We start from the raw sequence: 25,113 nt of genomic DNA, 5'->3' as shown, positions 1-25,113 counted from the left end.
ATGACTGTCAGGTGGCACAGTCCACTTGCCCTACATGTGGGTTTTTGTTTAGTTGAAACAGAGTCTTGCTATGTAATCCAGGCTGGTCTGGAACTTGAGATTCTCCTGTCACAGCCCTCTGGAGGCTGGGATTATAGAAATGAGTTACTCCATCTTCCTGTATGGGTGGGTAGTCTGTGCTGCCTGTCTTCTTCAGCAACGTTGTAGCACACAATGGTAACCCAATCCTCCCAATTTAGCCTTCAGTGAGTTTTCAGACACACCACATCTTACTGTCCTGGTCACCTGTTGGTGGATATCTGAATGTTCTCCATGTTTGGCTTTTTTTTTCTTTTAAGATTTATTTATATTATATAAGTACACTGTAGCTGTCTTCAGACACACCAGAAGAGGGTGTCAGATCTTATTACAGATGGTTGTGAGTAACCATGTGGTTGCTGGGATTTGAACTCAGGTCCTCTGGAGGAGCAGTCAGTGCTCTTAACCTCTGAGCCATCTCTCCAGCCCCATCATTTACTTTTTTTTTTTTTTTTTGTATTTTTGAGACAGGGTTTCTCTGTGTAGCCCTGGCTGTCCTGGAACTCACTTTGTAGACCAGGCTGGCCTCGAACTCAGAAATCCGCCTGCCTCTGCCTCCCGAGTGCTGGGATTAAAGGTGTGCGCCACCACACCCGGCTATTTTCTTTTTTTAAAGAGCAGTTTTAGGTTTTGAGGGAAGAAAAAGCAGAGTTCTTGTATGCTGTCCCACTGTTTCCCTCATTAGTGTCTTGTATCAGTGGGCATCGAGATGATTCAGTGAGGAAGAGCACTGTTCACATGACCATGCTGTGCATAATCCCAGTTCCAGGGTATCTGATGTCCTCTTCTGTTTTCCATGGACACTCATGTGCATGTATTCATACACAAATATACCTGCACACACAGAATAAATTAAATCTTTTAAAATATGTATCTTTAAGCCAGGCAGTGGTGGTGCACGCCTTTGATCCCAGCACTTGGGAGGCAGAGGCAGGCGGATTTCTGAGTTCGAGGCCAGCCTGGTCTACAGAGTGAGTTCCAGGACAGCCAGGGCTATACAGAGAAAACCTGTCTCAAAAAACCAAAAAAAAAAAAAAAAAAAAAAAAAAAAAAAAAAAAAAGAATCCAGCGTTAATTGGGTGATGGCGGCACATGCCTTTAATACTAACACTTGGGAGGTAGAGGCAGGAGGATCTCTGTGAATTTAAAGACAGCCTAGCCTACAGAGTTTCAGGACAGCTAGGGCTACACAGAGAAACCCTGTCTCATTAAACCAAAAAAAAAGAGGAGGAGGATGAAAAAGAAGGAGGAAGAGGAGGAGAGAGAGGAAGAAGAGAAGGAGGGAGAAGGAGGAGGGAGAAGGAGAAGAAGAAGAAGAAGAAGAAGAAGAAGAAGAAGAAGAAGAAAGAAAAGAAGAAGAAGAAGAAAGAAAAGAAGAAGAAGAAGAAGAAGAAGAAGAAGAAGAAGAAGAAGAAGAAGAAGAAGAAGAAGAAGAGGAGGTATGGCTGCTCACACTCTTTTTTTTTTTTTTTTTTTTGGTTTTTCGAGACAGGGTTTCTCTGTATAGCTCTGGCTGTCCTGGAACTCACTCTGTAGACCAGGCTGGCCTCGAACTCTGAAATCCACCTGCCTCTGCCTCCCAAGTGCTGGGATTAAAGGCGTGTGCTACCACGCCCGGATCTGCTCACACTCATAATTCCAGTACTTAGGAGATAAAGTCAAGAGGATCCAGAATCCAAGGCCAGCCTTGGCCACATAGCAGCAAGTTTGCCCTCAACTCAGAGAAACTCACTCTGAGCCTGGTGGCTGGCTCAGAAATCTGCCTGCCTCTGTCTCCCAAATGCTAAGATGCGTGTGCCACCACTGCCCAGCTATTTTTTTATATAAAGATTTATTTATTTATTTTATGTATCTGAGTATACCATTGCTCTCTTCAGACACACCATAAGAGGGCATCAGATCCCATTACGGATGGTTGTGAGCCATGTGGTTGCTGGGAATTGAACTCAGGACCTCTGGAAGAGCAGTCAGTGCTCTTAACCTCTGAGCCATCTGTACTGGCTGGTTTTATGTGTCAACTTGACACAGGCTGGGGTTATCACGGAGAAAGGAGCTTCAGTTGGGGAAATGCCTCCATGAGATCCAGCTGTGGGGTATTTTCCCAATTAGTGATCAAGGTGGGACCATCTCTGGGCTGGTAGTCTTGGGTTCTATAAGAGAGCAGGCTGAGCAAGCCAGGTGAGGCAGGCTAGTAAAGAACATCCCTCCATGGCCTCTGCATCAGCTTCTGCTTCCTGATCTGCCTGAGTTCCTGTCCTGACTTCCTTTGGTGATGAACAGCAATGCGGAAGTGTAAGCTGAATAAACCCTTTCCTCCCCAACTGCTTCTTGGTCATGATGTTTGTGCAGGAATAGAAACCCTGACTAAGACACCATCTCTCCAGCCCCACAATTTTGAGTGTTAAGGCCTAGGTAAAATGTTACGGCTTAGATAATTGTTACTTAGCTAGCCATTGTAAGGAAACTTCCTCATATGTTTCTGCTGTTACTAGGAAACTTACCTACTTTCTTTCTTTCCTTTTTAACATTTATTTATTTTACATAAGTACTCTGTAGCTGTCTTCAGACACCTCAGAAGAGGGCATCAGATCTCATTAGGGATGCTTGTGAGCCACCATGTGGTTGCTGGGAATTGAACTCAGGACCTTCGGAAGAGCAGTCAGTGCTCTTAACCACTGAGCCATCTCTCCAGTCCACTAGGAAACTTCCTAATGCTAAGTTGATTACATATTCTTTTATGTTCTGTGCCCTTGGAAACCAATCGATCGTGATAGAAGTCAGTAGAACTGCTTTGTATAGTTACCCACAATAAGCTTGGACTCGAACCAACCACCCAGCAACACTTCCTATACCTGTGTATAAGCTTTTATGGTATTTGTCTTTATAAGCTGCCCCTGGGATGGACCCCAACATAGGTGATATAAGAAACTATTTAAAATAAGACTTCCACCAGGCAGTGGTGGCACACGCCTTTAATCCCAGCACTTGAGAGGCAGAGGCAGGTGGATTTCTGAGTTTGAGGCCAGCCTGGTCTACAGAGTGAGTTCCAGGACAGTCAGGGCTACACAGAAAAACCCTGTCTCGAAAAAACAAAAAATAAATAAATAAATAAATAAATAAATAAAATTAAGACTTCCAGTTTGAGTAGTGGTCAAGTAAAGTGTAAGTTCCCAAGACCTCCCAGGGAACTGACATCCTACTTGGCAGAAAAAAGACTTGTACCTGGGTAACTGACGTCCTGGTTGGCAAGTTAAGACATTAATGTTAGACAAGGCAAGATCCCTGCGACAACTGAATACCCCCAGTCAATGGAAACAGGATAAATGTACAACACAGGCATGGTCCTAAGGAGGTCCCTGTCCCTAAGTCCTGATTGGTGGAATAACTTGGCACAGATGTTTATGGATTTTTCAACTTAAAAACCCTGTGGGATCTTTACTCAGGGTCACGGTTCAGCTCCTGAATCTGGATTGTGGCCCTGGCTGCTCAGTCCTGGGCGTATGTGAAGTGGAAACTTTAGGGTTCTTTGGAAAGTCAGTTGTGTCAGATGGTGTTTTGCTGGGGCAAACACGTGAAGGAGTGTTTTCCTGAAGCAGACACAGGTGAAAAGATGTTCTGCTAAAGGAAGCACGTGAAAGGACATGTGACGAAGGATTCTTTGCTAACGACACACATGTACTGGTCTGCCTTACATTGCATAGTTGAGCTCCATTTGCCAGGACTCCATAGAGAGAAATGCACCAAAGAACTTCTGGTGGTGTGCTGATGGCTTCTTGGCACTTCCAAGGGATTGGGCTGATTGGCAGAGTGATGTCAGCTGATACAAACTCAACTTGAGTTTTGCTGAGACACACTCATGTGCTGAGTCTGTCTTAAACCCGTGGAGGACACATGCTGTTTGGCGGGAGTATAAATAAGACCCGGTGGCCTGTGAGAGGGGCTTGCTTGTAGAGCTAGCTTTGCAAGGCTTCTTGCTCTTGAGTCTTCAGTCATTGAGAAAGGCATGGCAAAGAACTTCTGGTTTCCCCGTGTGGTCCTGGTCCCTCCTGCTGACTCCTGCTGATTTGGTTGAGGCCTGGCTGTTCCTGCTAGATCCTGCCACCACTGCTGCTGTCCCGACACTACTGAACTGGACTGCTGGCAGATCTGTGAGGTGTTTGCGAGTGGTCTGAGCTGCCACTGCTGAACTGTGAACTGAACACTGATTTCCTGACAATGCAGATGGGGTTTGCTCCCAAGAGGCATTTCTAAACAGGTCCACTTCCCCTATATCCTAACAACCTTCCTTTTCCAGTACCTCTGGTGGGTGGTGGGCTAGAAGGGAGGTTAAAGCATTTAAGAACCATCATTAAAAGTAGGTCTTTGAAAAATCTCAGCCTATACTTACACTCAATAAACTCTCCCTGCCTGACTGAGGTCAGTGTTTGTGTAGTTCATGAGGGGATTCCTGGACCCCAACACGAAACAATCAGGTGCATGGTAAGATGCTGCTGTACACCCCAAGAACCGCTTCACTGTGTTCTGTCAAGGCTCAGTTAGGAAAGCACTGGAAACGTGTGTATAAGGTCTTGAGTTTGGATCCCCAGCATCTACATAAACACCAGAGTACAGTCAAGAACATCTGGGGCTGGAGAGATGCCTTAGGGGTTAAGAGCACTGACTGCTCTTCCAGATGTCCTGAGTTCAATTCCCAGCAACCGCATGGTGGCTCACAACCACCTGTAATGGGATCTGATGCCCTCTTCTGGTGTGTCTGAAGATAACTACAGTGTACTCATATTATAAAATAGATAGATACGTAAATTAAAAAAAACAACCCGTAGTCCCAGAGCTGGGGAAGGTGGGGACAGAGGCAGGTCCTCGGGGTTTGCTGGCAAGATAGTGTCACTGATTGATGAACACCAGGTTCCGGAGAGGCTCCAATTCAAAAACCAAAGTACAGCCAGGTGTGGTGGCACATATCCATTGTGCTGTGCACCCTTAATCCCAGCCTCTGCAGGCAGAGACAGGATGATCTCTGTGAGTTTGAGGCCCAGCCTAGTCTACATTTCTAGTTCCAGGCCATCCAGGAGAACCCAGCCTGAAAAGAAAAAGTTACTTCCCTTCTTTCTTCTTTTGGGGAGTGTAATTTTCCATGAAAAGTCTTTATCTGTAGCCTATAGTTTGGGCAAGGAGAGCACAGCTGCTGTCCTTGCAGGCTGGAGTATCTCCATAAGTTATTTTATATCTCGTGCATAGGGGGTTTGTCTGTTCTGTAATTAACTTGGTTATCTCCTATGCGAAAGTGAGATCATGGATATTTCACTATATATTAACAATTTCTCTCTCTCTTTCTCTCCACATATATATGTATCTATAAAACATATATATATGAATGTATGTATATGTATATATATATACTCATTGAGTAATAACTATAAATAAAATCCAATACTAGTAGTATCTGTTAGTCAAGGCTGAGTTCCTTAGGCTTAAACATGGACACAGAACAACATAAAAGAAGAAAGACAACTGTAATGTTTTGTTTTGTGTTTTTCTTCCAGTGGCTAGAGGCACTCTCTGGAAAGCTTGGAAAGACCGAGCTATAAAGCGGCCTGCCACAGCCCAAGCTTTAAGACTAGATCAGATGATTTTTGACCAGATCGGCTTAAACGCTAAGGTTTCAGAGATTCAGGGCATGCTGCAGGAGCTCATCGGCACAGCGATGTTCAGCAAGCTGGAAAATACTGCCATTAAATACATGTCCACCACAGTCATCAATCTCTCCAAGGCCCTGAACACCGTCAGCGATGAACTAAAACTCGTGAGCTCTCGAGTGGTCAAGTCTGTTCTGAAGGAAGAGCAAGAGGAAGATAAGGAGAAAGACCGCTCCAAGCAGGTCATCCAAGAACTCAGCGAGGAGAACGAGATGCTCCAGCAGAAACTTAGAGAATCCGAAGAAAAATGCGACCAACTTATTCGCATCAAAAATTATCTTGGACGCCAGATGATACACCCGGCTGGGTCCTTGAAAATACTGCCTTTACAGGGGCCGTTTTTCAGCAGGGAGTCCAGGGACTCTGAGAGGGAAGGAAAGACAGACGACTCCCAGAAGGAAGGGACCAAAAGCTCCACAGTGACATGGGACCCATCTTCCAGTGAAGGGGCTCCGGATGCAGCTAAGCAGCAAGTTGAGGACAAAGCTGAGGCCCCCCAAGACCAGATAAAACTCAAAGGCCTGCCACTGACAGAGGAGACCTTGGACACAAATCTGGAAACGGAGGAAAAGAAACTCACTCAACTGGATATTCTAAAAGCAATGGACAAGAAGAAAGTGGGTAAAGCAAAGGCCGAGCAAGGCAGAGGGGGACCAAGTCCCATGTGGGAACAACTCAAGAAGGGCAGATCTGAGCAGCTGATTCCAGGCAGCACAGGCTCACCAGAGAGTAGAGAGTCCACCCTTAAATTAACAGACAAAGAAGCCAAGAGTGAAATAGATCTGCTTCAGCCTGAGGGTACCCCAGAGCTACAAAAACCAGAAACAAAGTGGAAAAGACTCATAGCAAAAACTGAAGAAACAAAACGGTCTGGTAAGTTACAACCCAAGACTTCTAAGGTGACTTCAGTAACCCCTGATGAAGGTGAGCAGGGCAGTCTAGAATCATTTCAAAGAGCCATCCTGGCCTTCCTGAGAGAGAAGACGAATAATGTAGGAAAGGCTTTTGATCCAAAGAGTATACGGAAGGAGGAGTCGTCACTGGGAAAAGCAGAAGTTGAAAATTTAAACGTCATAAAGGCAAAAATAGAGGAATATTTCCAAAAAGTGGCTGAAACTGTGACTGTAGCCTTGAGGACATACAGAGATGAAAGAAAGGTTCAACCTAAAGAGAAGCCCAAGAAACAGCCAAAGGGAGCACTGTCACGGATGCTTCCTAAGCAGGGGGCGGTCGGCGCCAAGTCTGAGGTTGGCAGAGTTCTCCTCAGTGAGATCACAGACCCAGCAATTAAGAAACTGGTACAGATGCTCTTAAATGAGATAGAGAGTGACTTCAAATACAAAACGACGAAGGAACAGCCACAGGCGGCGGTGGCGGCAGCGGCAGCGGCAGCGGCTGTGCAGAAGGAAGAGCCAGGACTGAGGACGAAGGACAAAACGGAGCTGCTGGAGGTGTGGATGCAAGCATTCAAAGACTCACAAGGCCACCAGGTTCAGGACCTGGGAGATGCAGAGGATGCAGAAAAGCCGAAGTGGAGCGAGCCGGGTCATCAGGACCTGTGGAAGGGTGTCAGCAAGACCTCCATCAATCTAACTCCCAGGCTGATGAAGGCCCCGAAACCGCAGATAAGTCAGGCGCAGGCGCTCCAGGTGGAGCCTGGTGTAATGGGGGCCACGGAGGAACAGCAGCCCAAACTCACTCTCTCCTCTTCCAGAATCCCCTTCGTTTCTCCAAAGCCCCACCAAGTGCATGTCCCTGAGCAGGCCCAGATAATAGGCCCTCAGATGTCCCCTCAGCTTTCAATGGCATCTCTCACCTCTGAGCAGGCACAAACTTTGAGTGGTCCTCTTACTCATGAACACACTATAGAATTAAAGACTGCTTTCACAGCAGGGCAGGAGCAAGAGCTTGGGGCTAAGCTGATGGTTCCTAGGATTCTTAAGCCGACACAGACTCCAAAGGAGTCTCTCATATCAGAAAAACCTGAGGCAGTGCAGATCTCCCAAGTGACTACTGAAGAGATATCTGGAGTCACAGATACCCAAAGAACAATTCCACCCTTCCAGCAGATCCTGGAACAAGAAACCACTCCCACTCCTGAGCAAGACAAGGAACCAAGGATTACTCTCACCCGTCAGCAGACTGAGGCCCTAGGTATCACTCTCACCCCTGAGCAAACTAAGTCCCAGAGGATTAGTCTAACCCATGAGCAGGCTCGGGCCCTAGGGGTCACTCTCACTCCTGAGCAGTACAAAGAGGACAGAATCAGTCTGACTCCCCTACAGGCCCAGGTCCTGGGAATCACTCTCAACCTTCAGCAGGCTAAGGCCCTGGGGATCACTCTCACTCCTGAGCAAGTCAAGGCACAGAGGGTCAATCTGATCCCTCAACAGTACCAGGTCCACGGAACCACTCTCACCACTCAGCAGGCTGAAGCACAAAGAACTAATCTCACGCCCGAGCAAGCCAAGGCCCTGGGTCTCCCTCTGATCCCTCCTAAGCCAATCACTTTCACCCGTGAGCAGACCCAGGCCCTGGGTATCACTCCAACCCATCAGCCAATCACTCTCACCTCTGAGCAGGTCCAGGCCCTGGGTATCACTCCAACCCATCAGCCAATCACTCTCACCCCTGAGCAGGCCCAGGCCCTGGCACTCATTCTCACCACTGAGCAGGTCAAGACTCAGAGAATCAATCTGAGCCCTGATCAGACCCAGGCCCTGGGTATCACCCCGACCCCTCAGCCGATCACTTTCACCCCTGAGCAGACCCAGGCTCTGGGTATCACCCCAACCCCTCAGCTGATCACACTAACCCCTGAGCAGGCCAAGGCCTTGGCGAACACTCTCACCGCTGAGCAGGTCAGTCTGAGCCCTCAACAGGCTGAGGCCCTGGGTATCACTCCGACCCCTCAGCCGACCACTCTCACCCCTGAGCAGGCCCAGGCCCTGGGTATCACTCCTACCCCACAGCCGATCACACTAACCCCTGAGCAGGTCCAGGCCCTGGGCATCACTCCGAACCGTGAGTCAATCACTCTCAGCCCTGAGCAGGCCCAGGCCCTGGGCATCACTCCGACCCCACAGCCGACCACACTAACCCCTGAGCAGACCCAGGCCCTGGGTATCACTCCTACCCCACAGCCGATCACACTAACCCCTGAGCAGGCCCAGGCCCTGGGCATCACTCCGACCCCTCAGCCGATCACACTAACCCCTGAGCAGACCCAGGCCCTGGGTATCACTCCTACCCCACAGCCGATCACACTAACCCCTGAGCAGGCCCAGGCCCTGGGCATCACTCCGACCCCTCAGCCGATCACACTAACCCCTGAGCAGACCCAGGCCCTGGGTATCACTCCTACCCCACAGCCGATCACACTAACCCCTGAGCAGGCCCAGGCCCTGGGCATCACTCCGACCCCTCAGCCGATCACACTAACCCCTGAGCAGGCCCAGGCCCTGGGCATCACTCCGACCCCTCAGCCGATCACACTAACCCCTGAGCAGGCCCAGGCCCTGGGCATCACTCCGACCCCTCAGCCGATCACACTAACCCCTGAGCAGACCCAGGCCCTGGGCATCACTCCGACCCCTCAGCCGATCACACTAACCCCTGAGCAGGCCCAGGCCCTGGGCATCACTCCGACCCCTCAGCCGATCACACTAACCCCTGAGCAGGTCCAGGCCCTGGGCATCACTCCGACCCCTCAGCCGATCACACTAACCCCTGAGCAGGCCCAGGCCCTGGGTATCACTCCTACCCCACAGCCGATCACACTAACCCCTGAGCAGGCCCAGGCCCTGGGCATCACTCCGACCCCTCAGCCGATCACACTAACCCCTGAGCAGACCCAGGCCCTGGGTATCACTCCTACCCCACAGCCGATCACACTAACCCCTGAGCAGGCCCAGGCCCTGGGCATCACTCCTACCCCTCAGCCGATCACACTAACCCCTGAGCTGGTCCAGGCCCTGGGCATCACTCCGACCCCTCAGCCGATCACACTAACCCCTGAGCAGGCCCAGGCCCTGGGCATCACTCCGACCCCTCAGCCGACCACTCTCAGCCCTGAACAGGCCCAGGCCCTGGGTATCACTCCGACCCCTCAGCCGATCACACTAACCCCTGAGCAGGCCCAGGCCCTGGGCATCACTCCGACCCCTCAGCCGACCACTCTCAGCCCTGAACAGGCCCAGGCTCTGGGGATTTCTCTCATTCCTAAACAACAGGAGATCAGTCTTAGTCCAGAGCAGGCCCAAGCTCTGGGGCTCACTCTCACCCCTCAGCAGGCCCAGGTACAAAAGATATATCTCACTCCTCAGCAGGCCCAGGCTCTGGGAATCACTGTCAGCCCTGAGCAGGCCAAGGCCAAGGGGATCAGTCTGACCCCTGAGGAGGCCCACTCCCTAGGGATAATTCTCACAGTTGAGCAGGCCAAGGCAAAGAGGATTAATTTGACCCCTCAACAAGCTCAGGACCTGGGGCTCACTCTCACCCCTGAGCAGGCCCAGGATCTGGGGATTTCTCTCATTCCCAAACAAGAGATCAGTTTTAGTCCCCTGCAGGCCCAAGCAATGGGGCTCACTCTCACCCCTCAGCAGGCCCAGGTACAAAAGATATATCTCACTCCTCAGCAGGCCCAGGCTCTGGGAATCACTGTCAGCCCTGAGCAGGCAAAGGGGATCAGTCTGACCCCTGAGGAGGCCCACTCCCTAGGGATAATTCTCACAGTTGAGCAGGCCAAGGCACAGAGGATTAATTTGACCCCTCAACAAGCTCAGGACCTGGGGCTCACTCTCACCCCTGAGCAGGCCCAGGATCTGGGGATTTCTCTCATTCCCAAACAACAAGAGATCAGTTTTAGTCCCCTGCAGGCCCAAGCAATGGGGCTCACTCTCACCCCTCAGCAGGCCCAGGTACAAAAGATATATCTCACTCCTCAGCAGGCCCAGGCTCTGGGAATCACTGTCAGCCCTGAGCAGGCAAAGGGGATCAGTCTGACCCCTGAGGAGGCCCACTCCCTAGGGATAATTCTCACAGTTGAGCAGGCCAAGGCACAGAGGATTAATTTGACCCCTCAACAAGCTCAGGACCTGGGGATCACTCTCACCCCTGAGCAGGCCCAGGATCTGGGGATTTCTCTCATTCCCAAACAACAAGAGATCAGTTTTAGTCCCCTGCAGGCCCAAGCAATGGGGCTCACTCTCACCCCTCAGCAGGCCCAGGTACAAAAGATATATCTCACTCCTCAGCAGGCCCAGGCTCTGGGAATCACTGTCAGCCCTGAGCAGGCAAAGGGGATCAGTCTGACCCCTGAGGAGGCCCACTCCCTGGGAATCGCTCTCACAGTTGAGCAGGCCAAGGCACAGAGGATTAATCTGACCCCTCAGCAAGCTCAGGACCTGGGGCTCACTCTCACCCCTGAGCAGGCCCAGGATCTGGGAATAGCTTCTACCCTTAAGCAGGCTGAAGCTGTGGGAATCATTCCCACCCCTACCCCTGAGCCTTACCAGGAAAGACGTTTAAGTCTGACCTCTGAGCAGGTTCAGGCCTTGAGGACCAGTTTCCCCACTAAGGAGACCCTGTCATTGGGGATTTATCTCACCCCTAAGCAGGCCCAGTACCTGGGAATCACTCTCACTGCTAGTCAAGCCAAGGTAATGAAGATTTGCCTCACCCCTGAGCAGGCCCAGGCCCTGGGGATCACTGTCACCCCTAAGCAGGCCAAGGCACGGAGGACCAGTCTGACCCCTGAGCAGGCCCAGGCTCTGGGAGTCATTCTTACTCCTGAACAGGCCCAGGCCCACAGAATCACAGTCACTCCTGAGCAGGCCCAGGCTCTGGGGATTGCTCTCACACCTGAGCAGGCCCATGCCCTGGGGATTGCTCTCACACCTGAGCAGGCCCAGGCACAAGGTATTTTTTCTCCTAAGAAATTCCAGGAATTGGATGTTCCATTAACCTATAGACAAACAAAAGCACTAAGGAGCCATCTTTCTAAGAAGCAACTTGAAGCCCAGAGAAGTCAAATCCTTATCTCTGAGTCTATCCAAATCCCCAAACCAGCTGTCGCCTCTAAATATACCCAGACAATTGAAATCCCACTAACTACCCAACCATTCCAGGCATTTGGAGCTCTACTTTCAAAGACAAAGGAGACAGAAATGGGAATCTCTCCCCTCACTCCCAAGCAGCCCCAGGCAATTGTAACTCCACCTTCAAAGAGAAAGGAGAAAGAATTGGGAATCTCTCCCCTCACTCCCAAGCAGCCCCAGGCAGTTGAGCCTGCCAAGGCAAAGCTGCCACCCCTCACACCCAGTCAGGCCCAGCCTTTGCAGAAGCAGCTTGCTCCAGAGCTCACACAAACACTGCTGTTCACCATCACTCTCCAGAAAGCCCAGCACTTGGGTGTCACTTTTACCTACGAACAAACTCAGGCAGCAGCTGTCACCCTCACCTCTGAGCAGGTGGCAGCACTAGAAGACGCTCTCACTGAGAATCTGGCTTGGAGATGGGAGATTTCAGTCACACCAGGAATGGCTCAAGAGGCACCAAACATCACTACCACTAAGCAACTGCAAGCCCTGGGGATTACTGCTCGCCAGCCAGCTCAGGCATTTCCCAGCCCTTTTACCTTGGAGAAGCCTGCCACGTTGGCTACTTCCACCGACAGACTATCTCAAAGATGGAAGGATTCTTACCCTGCTTCTATTCCACTGCAGGCATTGAGGCCTTCTCCTACTCAAGCCCCATTTACCCCTACGACAAGCCTAGGAATAGGTAGTCTTCTGGACTCTGAGAAGCCATGGATGTCTCCTACCTACAGACAGACTCTCACAGACAGGGGCCAAGACGTTCTTGCACAGCCCCTAGCACCAGAAACCCCTCCTTCCCTCAGACAGCTCCTAGCACCTGGGGCTCCTCCCACTCCAGGGCCACCCCTTGGTCCTAGGCATTTCTTCAAACCTAGAGTCCCACCCACCTCTGGAGAGGTGCCAGGACTTGTTTCTGGAGGCTCTGCTGCCCATGAGGAGCTCCCAATGTCCAGAACCACCCCCCTCCAGCCTCCTGAATGGCAAGGCCCATCAAGGCTCATTCCCGAGCAAGGCTTCATGCCAGCAATCTCTTCCATCCCACTGCATCCTTTCACAGCAGAGGCCCTACCAACCCCTGGAAGACCTCAGAGAAGTTCAAAAGCCAAACCTCTAAAACCTAAATCAGCAAGAGGTCTCCCAAATGTCACTCTGGGTTTTGAGACCTCTCAGGCTCCATTCCCTATTGAGAAGACCCAAATACCTAAGACTCCTGACACTTCAGAACAAACTCAAGCACTCCAAGATGCCTTGGGTGTGCAACCATTTGGAATATTTCAGCCTTATGGCACCAGCTCCGGGATAGCTCGGTCACAGTCCCCTCTCATTGATGAGAAAGCCCTTTCTAGAGAGAAGCCTGGAACACCACTACCATCTCTTACCACTCAACTCCCCCAAACACCACAGATCTCAACTTCTGAAAAGGGCCAGAAACCATGGCTCCCGCCGATAGACAAGCCCTGGACACCAACCCCTGTTTCTAGTACCAGAGAAGCCAAGATGATAGTGTCCCCCACTGATCAGCACCCTGAAGACGGCTATGTCGTCGATGTGGAGGCTCAGAGGAAGAACCTGGTCACATTAAATCAGGCGGCACAAACTTCTGCACTCCCTGCACAGTATCTCACAATTGCCAAGAATCTCATAATCGAATTACTTCATATAGATACAGTTCGGCTGGGGTATCTGTCCCGAAAGTATGTTGCCTATAGGCTGATCCAGCTTGCCAGGTAGATATAATTATTATACATACTGTTTACTGGAATAGTACTGATGTCCAACACCTTCCTTCCTTCGCTGTATCAGACGCATGCATGCTCTTTCTCTCTCTCTTTAATTTTATGTGTATGGGTATTTTGTTTGCATGTGTACCTGTACCATGTGTGTGCCTGTGCTCACAGAGGATATTGGATCTCCTGAGAATGGGATTACATCAGTTGTGAGCTACAGTGGAAGTGCTGGGGGTGAGACCCAGGCCCGCTGGAAAACCAGCAACGGCTTAGTCACTGAGCCCCGTCTCTCATACGCTGTATCATGCTCTTATGAAGGATTTGCAGGAAGGAGGTTTAGGACCACAAAGAGAAGTCAACTGAGGTGGTACATGCTTGTAATTCTGCTTGGGAGCTGAGGGCAGGAGGGGTGTGTATGTAGAGCACTCAGGGATTAAAGGGGCATGTGTGAGCATGCATGTGTTGCCCTTGGAAAATAGAGGGCAGAGGAGGAGGCCAGGTGTCTTCCTCTTGTTCTCTTAAGGCTGCGTCTCTCACTGACCCTTTCCACGAGGCTGACAGGGGGCCGTTTCTATCCACTGATACCGGGATACAATACATAGCCACTCCTGGCTTCATTTATCTGTTTATCCGTTTGTATTTTTGAGATAAGGCTCACCCTGAAACTGTCACTGACCTGAAACTCACTATGTAGCCCAGGCTGGCCCCTAACTCTCAACCTTCCTGTCTCACCTCCAGATGAGTAAGATTACAGACATGGGCCACCAGACTCAGCTCTTCATAATTTTTGAAGAGCGGGAAGACAAGTTAAAATCAAGGTGGCACCATAACAACTTTGTTGATGGCCCTGATTTTTTTTTTTGTAATGTCAGAAAAGGCAAAGGCAAGGCGTGGTGGTCCTACACCTGCAATTCAATCACATTAGAGGCAGAGGCAGGAGGATCAAGAATTGAAGGGCAATTGTCAGCTACTTAGTGAGTTCAAGGTCATTCTAGACTACATGAGACTGTTGTCTATAAATAGAGATACAATAAGATAGCAAGCAAGGTAAGAGGCTGGGGTGGTGGTATACACCTTTAATCCCAGCACTTGGGAAGCAAAATCAAGTAGGGGGGTCTCTGAATTAGGAGCCAGCATACTCTGTATAGTGAGTTCCAGGCCAACCTCAAAATACAACAAAACAAAACATCTTTTTTCAGTTTGTTTGCCTTATACATAGTCTCTGGCTTATTCCTCTCTACTAAGAGATCTAGGTCTCACCTGTCTTTTCCTGCCTAGGTACTTGGTCACTACTTGTAAAATAACTTACCTTTCCTTCCACTGAGGGAACTCAAATGTACATCTACTATAAATTCGAGGTCTCTTGTTGGTTTTGTTGCTGAGGTGGGGTCTCGTGGGGTCCAGCATAGCATCTACCCACTATGCACTCCATGCTGGCTGTAAGTTCATGGCAACCCTCCTGCCTTGGTCTCCTCAGTGCTGGGAGTGCACCCTCCTTTACTGTTTTGAAACAGGGTCTGACTAAATCACCAAACTTGCATCTAGCTTCCCAAGTAGCTAAGACTGAGGCTAAGTGCTGCTGCTGCTGCTGCTGCTGCTGCTGCTGCTGCTGCTGCTGCTGCTGGACAACCTCTCTGCTCTGGCTCCCAGAGGGTTGCACGAGTGCACCTTTGCGCATGTGCACAAAGTGTACCTTTGCGCATAAGACACACACAGACACACACAGACACACACACACACACACACACACACACACACACCAGTTAATTTTTGACAAGCCATGACTAGGTCAAAGGCTGGGCACTCCTAAACCATCCCCACTAGCAAATGCTCCTCTCTGGTCCTCCTGAGACTCCAGGGCCATCAGGGAGGTGGCCAGTGGCCAGCGGCGACTTCCCCGAATTCTTACATGGCTGGTTGCTTTCTTGCCTGCAGCGCTTACGTCCTATCCTCCTCCCCTGAGTCATGGAGTCTATCTTCCTTCTCCCAGTTCCTAGCTTCTGCAAATCTCAAGGTCCCGCCTCAGTCTACCTGCCCAGCCAATGGCTGTTGGTTCTTTATTGATTGATCAAAAACCAATTTAGGACAAGGACCTTCAGCATTTGGACACGCAGATTCCTGATTTTGGGAAGCTGGATTAATTCAAATTGTTGGAACCAATCCCCAACACCCATCGTCTTCCTCCTCCTCTCCTCTCCTCTCCTCTCCTCTCCTCTCCTCTCCTCTCCTCTCCTCTCCTCTCCTCTCCTCTCCTCTCCTCTCCAAGTGACACATGTTGTGATTCCAGCATGCTAGAGGGTAGGGCAAGAGTTTGGGACCAGCCTGGTCTATATAGTAAGATGCTGTCTTAAACAAAATTCCTTAAACTTCTAAGTAAGGAAAATAATTACTTGGGGATGATTCTTGAGTCCTTATCACTGATATAAGACCAAGTTTTAGGTGGGTAAAGCTTGTTCCTAAGTGGAATTGCCTGAGTAAGTGAATCTGCCTGACCTTCATGTAGGAATAAAAAACTCAGGGCCTGTGGGTGGGGGTGCACACCTGTAGTCCTAGCACTCAGGAGGCAGAGGCAGGTGGATCTCTGAGTTTGAGGGCAGCCTGGGCTACACAGAAAAACCCTGTTTCCCCAAACAAAACAAAACAAATCAGAAGGAAAAGAAAAACCCTCCTCCTCAAGGTATCTGGTATTATACGTGTGTGTGTGTGTGGTGTGTGGTGTATGTATGTGTACGTGTGTGTGTATGTGTGTGTGGTGTATGTGTGTGTGTGTATGTATATGTGTGTGTGTACATGTGTGTGTGTGGTGTGTGTGGTGTAATGTGTGTGTGGTATGTGTGTGGTGTATGTGTGTGTGTGTTCGTATGTGTGTGTGGTGTATGTGTGTGTATGTGTGTGTGGTGTGTGTGTGTGTATGTGTATGTGTGTACATGTGTGTGTGGTGTGTGTGTGTACATGTGTGTGTATGTGTGTGTATGTGTGGGGTGTGTGTGTGTACGTGTGTGTGTGTGTGTGTGTGGTGTATGTGTGTGTATGTTCGTATGTGTGTGTGTACATGTGTGTGTGGTGTGTGTATGTATGTGTATGTGTGTGTGGTGTGTGTGTGTACATGTGTGTGTATGTGTGTACATGTGTGTGTGGTGTGTGTGTATGTGTTGTCGCGCATGCTCTGATGATTATTAAAGCACTAAAATTTTGATTATCTTTACTAAGAACATACTTTTCCCATCCAAATCTAATTCCTGATATTTTAAATTATTTATTTATTTATTTATGATTATGATAAGTGTTTTGTTTATGTAAAAGCATCTTTTATTCACCTGAGGTAGCTGTCATCTGGGGGGCATACTACCCCAGTCTGCTAACCTGGGCCTAGTCCTGGAAGCTTCTAGCCTCTGTACAATCTTATCTAGGCCTAGGAAGTTTTCAGCCTCTGACACTTGCTGCTGAATAAGCTCACCCTTTCTTCTTGATGATGTCTAACTCAGCTGTTCTGGCTCAGACTTCTATCTAAGCTGACTGATTCAACCTGGCTTCTCTCAATTGCTTTGCTTGGACTTGTACTAGCTTTGACGACATGTTCTAATCTTCAGCCTCCTTCTCATTCTCTGGCTCGTTCTGTCTACACCTGTGTCTAGCTTGCTCTCTCTCTTTCCAATTTGTCTTTGTACAATTATCCCTGTAAAACTGCCTTCTCTCCTTTTCTCTCTCTGCACTCTTTCTTATGTGGCCTCTCTTCCCTCTGTCCTCATGAAAGTTGGGCCTATTCTATTCTGTCAAATCTGTCTCTGATTTGTCACTTTGCCTCTCAATTAGACATCACCTTCAAACATGAGTGCTCCCTTCTACAAGGGATTGCTTGGGATTAAAGGTGTGTACTAAGGGTGTGTCTATTTTCCAGCCCTTAGCTGGAATCCAGAGTAGTCATGTTGCTGGATTAAAATGCCTGTACATGCCTACACATAGGTTTGCATACCATGAACATGCCTGGCACCTGTGGATGCCAGAAGTAGACACCGGATCCCCTGGAACTGGAATTACAGACAGTTGTGAGCCACCATGTGGGTGCTGGGAATTGAGTCCAGGTCTTCTGCAAGAGCAGCAGGTGCTCTAAACCACAGAACCATCTCTCCAGCCCCGATTTTCTAATTTTTAAACATCCAGTTTGTGTGTCTTATGTATGAATAGGTTGGTACCTCCAGAACTGTGGGAAAATAGTGATGATCTTGGTCTGAGACATAGCTCAGTGGTAGAAAACATGTGCAGCATCCTCATGTGTGAGGTCCTGGCTCCCATCCCTGTTCACGTATGAGATCCTGGGTTCATCTCCTAGTCCGGAAACCCTTTCCCCACCAGATGCTGCAAAAGCAATGGTCTCTGCCTCCCAAGGCACCTTTCTTCACTGGGTTGTCCCTGAGTGATGAATACCCATGGTCCCATGGTAACTTTTTTTCTAGGGATATGAGGATATTTAATGCATCTGTGAGGTGGAGGTGAGGGCATCAGGAGTTCAAGGTAATTTTCAGCAACAGAGTGAGTTCAAGGCCAGCCTAAGCTACATGATACCCTGCCTCAAACCCACTCAGCAAACACATATGAAGCTGACAGACCAATAAAATGACTTCAAAGCATTCATAACTCAGAAGATTAGTAAATTATAAATATTTTGCACAAAGCCCAGCAGTGGTAACACATACCTTTAATCTCAACGCTCGGGAGGCAGACACAGGAAGATCTCTGAGTTCAAGGCCAGCCCTGGTGTACAGAGTGAGTTTCAGGACAGCCAGGGATACAACAAGAAAGCCTGGCTCGATTAGAGTGAAGAGACACCATGACCAAGGCAATTCTTATAAACAAAAACATTGAATTGGGGCTGGCTTACCATTTCAGAGGTTCAGTCCATTATCATCATGGTGGGAAATATGGCAGTGTGCAGGCAGGCATGGTGCTGCAGAGGCAGCTGGGAGTTCTACATCCTGATCTAAATGCAGCAGAAGGAGACTGTCTTACACGGGCAGCCAGGAGACTTGAGTGCTACTCTGGGTGGAGCTTGAACATAGGAGACCTCAAAGCCCACCCACACAGTGACACACTTCCTCCTCCTAATAGTGCCACTCCCTGTGGACCAAGTATTCAAACACAAGGGCCAAAACTATTCAACTCACTGCAAAGCCTGTCTCTAATGAAACAAAGAAAAATGCAAAACAACAGCAAAAGAAAAGAAGAGTAAGGATGCTCAGGGCTGTCCAGATGGCTCAGCAGGTAAACCTGAGGCCCTGAGTTTGATCCCTGAGACACCCATGAAGGGGGATGGAGGGAGACCTGACCCCTGCAGGTTGACCTCTGACCTCCACATTAGTGCTGTAGCATGCGCGTCTCCCTCATAAAATAAGATAACAATTTGAAAAGGCTTTATAAGAAGGTGTCAAATGTAATTTTTCTTTGTGTGTGTTTGTGTGTGTTTGTGTGTGTGTGTGTGTGTGTGTGTGTGTATGTGTGTGTGTGTGTGTGTGTGTGTTTGGCAGAGTCTTACTTTGAAGCCCAGGCTGGCCTTAAATTAGAATGCTCCTCTATCTCAGCCTACTGAAGGCTACGATTACAATAAGCAAAAATGATTGATTGCAACAAACACACACACACCCTCAGAGATTTCATGTAAAACTGAAAGCAATATAGATGATTAGAAACATATTCTATAGTTCATTTGTTTGGTTGGCTGATTGGTTGATTGGTTTTTCAAGATAGCATTTCTCTGTGTAGCCCTGGCTGTCCTGGAACTCACTCTGTAGACCAGGCTGGCCTCCTACTCACAGAGATCTATCTGCCTGCCCCTGTCTCTGAGTGCTGGGATTAAAGCCACACTACCACTGGGCATAGAAATGTATACTTACAGGGAATTAGACAAAGGCCTAACTAAACAAGTCTCCCGTGCCCTGTCCTACTTCCTGCTAACTCAGAATGATATAGGAATGCTAAGAAACGGAGTCAGGTGTGATACATCGGCTTTGAGAACTATCTCTTGATCTAATTCTTGATTCTTGATTTCTTTTTTCTTTTTCTTTCTTTCTTTCTTTTTTTTTTTCCCCAAGAAACCACCTAACCAAACGAGTGAAAACCATCCAAAACACTGGGAAAGGGTACGAGGTTCAGAGCTTGTACACGATGCTTGATAGGATTGACCAGTACCAGAAGAAGGTGATGCACAGCTGGACGGACAAGCAGAAGCAGCTGGAACAGAGACGAAAGCAGTGCCTACGGTCTATGACGCAGTTCTTCAGCCAGGTACCTGTTTCCCATGCCTCCTTCCCAGGGGCCTGCAAAACAAAGAAGGTTCTTTGAGTTTTATTTTACTGGAGACATAATCTCTCTCTATGTAGCCCTGACTGTCCTGGAACCTACTATTACAGACCAGGCTGACCTCGAACTCACAGAATTACCTGTCTCTGCCTCCTCCCAAGTGCTGGGATTAAAGGAGTACTCCATCATGCATAGTTCAAAAAATTATTTTTTGACAATAACATTTGCCTGACTAGACCATACTTATTCGTACATATTTGTTTCCTGAGGCTGTTGTAACAGGGTACCAGCAATCTACAATAGAAATAGCTGGGTGTGGGGGTTCACACCTGTAATCCTAGCTAGCGCTCTAGAGGCTAAGGCAAAAGGATTATTGTTTGAGGCAAACCTGGGCTACATGGGTAATTCCAGGGCATCCTTGGCTATAGGGGAAATTCCCCATCTTGAATATCTGCCCACTCAAGTACTGACAACCATTAAAAGAATCCTCTACCACTGCCAACAAGAAGAAAATACCTTCCCATCTTCTAGAGGCAAGAAGTTTATGAAGTCAAAGCATCTCAGGGTTCACTGTCTCTGGAGGCCCCGGGAGAGATTTGTTCCTCGACTGCCATTCTTTAGCCTGTAGACTTGTAACTTCAGTCTCTGCCTTCAGATGGCCAATGTGTCTTCTGTCTCCTCTTCTGACTCTGAGGAGAAACGGCAGTGAATTCATTACACACCTAAGTAGTCCAGGATGCTCTCAGTTTAAGAAGCTTAATTACAGTCCCCAAATAAGGTGACATCACAAAATCTGGTGGACCTGTCTTCAGTGGGCGCTGTTGGATCTACCTCATCAAGACATTTGCTTGATGACAATGCTCCCACAAGAGAGGCTTCAGACGAGATTAACTGTTTCCTTCCTAGTCAGCTGGCAGCCCCTCCAGTCACTGCTCTTTGGCTCTCTGTTCTGCTGCTGTGTTTTGAGACCTTGAACTCCAGCCAGTATTTCTGCCTCAGCTTCCCAAATGCTGGGATTCTGAGTATGAGCCACACAGAAAGTATGGCTCCTGACTGATTATGGCTTGTTACTCTTTTCCTCAGAACATTAAGAGGCCAGTTTTAAACCATGAGTTTACAAGGAGCTTAGAATTTATTTAAATTGCTTATACCACACCCTGCACAGAGATCCCAGTAAATTCTGGCACCAACCTCTGGAGTCCCTTTTGAGGAAGTGTCAGTACAATGGCCTTTTAAAAAGTTTCAGAGCTGGAGTAGAGTACTTCACCCTGAAATTGTGAGCACAAGCTACAGGATTTTGGTTTCCAAGTTTGTGAGCATTGGGTGCCTACAGAGGTAAGAAGGCGGCATCAGGGCACCTGGAGACATTACAGACAGTTGTGAGCCCTGGCCCTTGGCAACAACGGTGCTTGATTCTAGGCAAAGCGCTGCCTCTCCAGCCCTAAAGTCTATGGTCGTGATAACACCGAAGAGTAAGGCCTATAGGAGCAGCTTCAGCAATTAGGATGCCACACAAGATCTGTCTTCGAATATGGCCGATTTATCCACACAAACCGTCCCTATAATATCATGCTAATATAGAAGTTAAGCAGTCATCTCACCAAGCGGGAGTCAGTTGTTTGGGCAGAAATGCTGCTGCAGGGTTCCACTGGGGAATCTTTTCCCGTGAGGATGTCCACCGTGTCCTCCCGGAAGTCCTTCCGCTGAGGCAGGCTGGGAAGTTGGCACTGATGGAGGTCTGAGAGGTCTTTGGGAGCATAGCAGGCATTGCCAGGCGAGTTTGTGTGCGCCCAGCGATGGCGCCGTAAGTTCCAACGGTCACTGAGGCCACGCACAGTCTCAAGTCTCTTACTCATAGGTACCAACAGGGCTCTGACTAGGGAGCACTGCAGTGAGATCTTGGAGTCGGTTCCCAAAGTTCCAGCTCTTGTATCATTTCATTGGGCGGTAGATTTGCGCTCTCAGGACTCAGAGCTTGGAGCTGACACACTAGCGCAACAGCTTGCCTTGGGGTGAGTTCACTAGCTTGGCAACGCTGTCCAAGAGCTCGGCTCCTCTCTGCGATGGGGGTGGGGGTGGGATGGATCCTGCCTCTGAGGCATCAGGAGTCACATTATTTACAACTCACAAAATAGTTTTTAAGATATGTTCCTTACAAATACTTTTTTTTTTTTTTTAAGACTGGCTACCCTGGAGCTTGCTATGCAGACTAGGCTGTCCTCCAACTCCTGCCTCCCAAGGGCTGGATTTAAAGGCATTCATCACTATACCGGTCCAGTTCTAATATTAACTACAAGCTGGAGTTCTAGAAACATTCTATTATCTATATATCCTTTTTTTCTTTAATTAACTTTCTCTTTCTTTCTTTCTTTCTCTCTCTCTTTCTTTCTTTCTTTCGAGACAGTGTTTCTCTGTGTGGTCTTGACTGTCCTAGAACTCACTGTATATTGACAAGGCTGGCCTCAAATTTACAGAGATCCGCCTGCCACTGCCTTCCAAGTACTGGGATCAAAGATGTGCACCACCACTGCCCAGCTAATTAACATTAATTAATATAAGCAAACCTGTGCTACATAATGGGTTCCAGGTTGACCAAGGATTCATAAGATCTGTCTCAAAAAAAAAAAAAGAGAGAGATTAATTTCTAAGACTTTCTCCTTTATTTGAATAGAAAAGACTTCAGATTATTACCAGATTAAAGTAAAATATTTAGAATTCTCCATGACAATTGTATTTTAAGTATCATAGCTCTTTATAAAACAAATAAAACCCTCCAATTTTTGATTTAATAAATGTAGTCTTTATAGATGAAGTAAGCAAGATGGGGTATCAGGAATACAAGCCATCAAACAGGAAGACATGTACCAAGCTATCTATCTAACATGAAGAGCAGTGTCCCAGACATTTCAGAGGCAACTCAGGCTCTGAAGCAGTGATTCTCAGCCTGTGGGTTGAGATCCTTTTCTGGGGTCCAGTGACCTTTTCACAGGCGTCGCCTAAGACCACTGGGAAACAGATACTTACACACAGAGTGTCATAGAGTGACAAGGTTACGGTTCTGAAGTAGCGACAGACATGTTTTATGATTGGGGGTCAGCACAACACGAGGAACTGTATTAAAGGGGTGCGGCGTCAGGAAGGTGGAATGGAGGTGGTGAAGTATCAAGCCATCAAGAAGGGACAGGAAAGGGAGAAGGCTCCGTTCATGTGGGGAAGCAGATAGACAGCAAGTTCAAGGTCAGGCTGAGCTGTATTCCCAGCCAGCTTCAGGCTGTCCTGCCTCAGGTCCCCCAACCTCCAGAAGGAATAAGGGGGTGGGGGTGCATGGCTCTGCTATTGTCTGGGTCCAAAGTAGAACTTTCTAAAAATCTCTGGCTTTTCTCTTCCCACTTCTCCCTTTCACACTTCAGACTGAGGAGTGACACAGTGCCTCTCCCCCCCCCCCCCCCCCCGCCTCCCAATAACTTCCCCACACACCCTGTGCCTCTAATCTTGTTTTTGTTGTTGCTGGTTTTGTTTTTTTAGCTTGAAAGGGGATATAAACTCAGTCTTAGCCAGCCCATGCCTTCGATCCCCAGCTTTAAGAAGATACCCGGATTTACCAAACTTCAGCGGCCGGTCTTGGAGTTATTAATTGATGACAGCAAAAGATCTGACCTCTTCAAAACACTCGGGTATGTACAGAATGACGTTAAACTTTCAGTTTGTAAGTGCTACCTAATACCTTATTGTTTTAATTAAAAGTATTTCAGGGGGCTGGCGAGATGGCTCAGCGGTTAAGAGCAGTTAGCACTCTTCCGAAGTTCCTGAGTTCAAATCCCAGCAACCACATGGTGGCTCACAACCATCTGTAATGAGATCTGACGCCCTCTTCTGGTGCATCTGAAGACAGCTACAGTGTACTTACATAAAATAAATAAATAAATCTTTAAAAAAAAATTCAATTCCCAACAACCACACGAAGGCCCACAACCATCTGTACAGCTACAGTGTACTCACATAAAATAAATAAATCTTTAAAAAAAATACAGTTTCTCATGTTAGGGTTTCCCCCCCCCCCAATTAAAAAACAAAAAACAAAAACCAACTAGCAAGGTGTTTTGTTCTGTTTGGGGTTTTGTTTGTTTTGAGACAGGGTCTCACTGTTTAGCCTGACTGGCCTGGAACTCCCAGAGATCCTCCTGCCTCTGTTTCCCAAGCACTGGGATTAAAGTTATTATCATGAACCTTGCTTGGCTTAGCAAGGTTTATTTACCTATATTTCTTTCTTTTTATTTAAAAGGAATTATTTATTTTCTGCATAGGCGTACACTATAGTTGTCTTTGGACACCAGATGAAGGCATCAGATCCCATTACAGATGGTTGTGAGCCACCATGTGGTTGCTGGGAATTAAACTCAGGACCTCTGGAAGAGCAGTCGGTGCTCTTAACTGTTGAGCCATCTCTCCAGCCCTTACTTATATTTCTATCTATATGTTTAACATTTAGTTTTGAGTTCCTTTTTAAAAAATGAAGCAAGATGGCTTAGCAGATAAATTTGCTCACTGGGCACCCCCCGGGGTTCTGAGTTCAAGCTCTAGAATCTACCCAGAGGAGACAACGAACTCCACACAGCTGCCCTCTGATCTCCTGTCTCCTCCCCTGCCTCTGTTTCTCTTGATGTAATAAATGTGTTGTTGTTGTTTAATGCTTCTGGGGCAGAGAGGTGGCTGAGGTTGAAGGGACAGGCTGCCTGAGCTTGACTCTGGGGACTTAGGATGGGAGGAGAGAACCGGACTGACCATTATTAGTTGTCCTCTGCCCTCAACATTCATGCCCGGGACCGGGAACATGTCCCCCCACCCCCACCCCCCAAAGCAAATAACATGTAACAAAGATGTTAAAGAGCTGATTCCTCCTTACTAAGAAGCAAATTATTTAAAGAATATTTCTTCATTGCTTCTTTCTCCCCCTCTCTTCTCTTCTCTCTCTCTCACTCATTTAATTTTATTTATATGAGTTCATTGTAGCTGTCTTCAGACACATACCAGAAGAGTGCATAAGATCATAACAGATGGTTGTGAGCCACCATGTGGTTGCTGGGAATTGAACTCAGGGTCTCAATCGAAGAGCAGTCCATGTTCCTAACTGCTGAGCCGTCTCTCCAGCCCCCTCTCTTCCTTTCTTTCCTCTCTCCCTCTCTCCTCTCTCCCCTGTCCTCTCTCTCCCTCTCTCTCTTT

General features: G+C 48.2%; 1 protein-coding gene and 1 long non-coding RNA gene across 6 annotated transcripts in view; one reads left to right on the top strand and one right to left on the bottom strand.

The window, feature by feature from the left end:
* The window catches only part of Fam186a (family with sequence similarity 186, member A), a 48,749-nt gene that overhangs the window by 13,697 nt on the left and 9,939 nt on the right, over window positions 1-25,113 (top strand). For 2 of the 4 annotated variants that reach the window (XM_030248785.1, XM_030248787.1), the window contains 4 exons: window positions 5,622-8,770; window positions 8,828-13,599; window positions 19,686-19,878; window positions 23,419-23,567. In XM_030248785.1, coding sequence (XP_030104645.1) covers window positions 5,622-8,770; window positions 8,828-13,599; window positions 19,686-19,878; window positions 23,419-23,567 — 8,263 coding nt within the window. Of the gene's footprint in view, window positions 1-5,621; window positions 8,771-8,827; window positions 13,600-19,685; window positions 19,879-21,738; window positions 21,906-23,418; window positions 23,568-25,113 lie in introns of those variants that run through there. The other 2 variants (XM_030248786.1, NM_028180.3) reach the window with 2 other exon arrangements.
* Gm21917 lies at window positions 647-22,017 on the bottom strand. Of its 2 annotated transcripts, XR_003951483.1 has the most exons (4): window positions 21,495-22,017; window positions 20,410-20,582; window positions 19,783-19,910; window positions 647-912 (listed from the first exon to the last, which is right to left on the bottom strand). It is a non-coding gene; the product is annotated as a predicted gene, 21917 (long non-coding RNA). The 2 variants fall into 2 exon arrangements; XR_003951482.1 differs by lacking the exon at window positions 647-912 and having other exon boundaries at window positions 19,414-19,910.

The sequence above is a fragment of the Mus musculus genome, chromosome 15, assembly GCF_000001635.26.
Source record: "Mus musculus strain C57BL/6J chromosome 15, GRCm38.p6 C57BL/6J".
NCBI lineage: Eukaryota > Metazoa > Chordata > Mammalia > Rodentia > Muridae > Mus > Mus musculus.
This window is presented reverse-complemented; position numbering and strand designations above follow the sequence as displayed.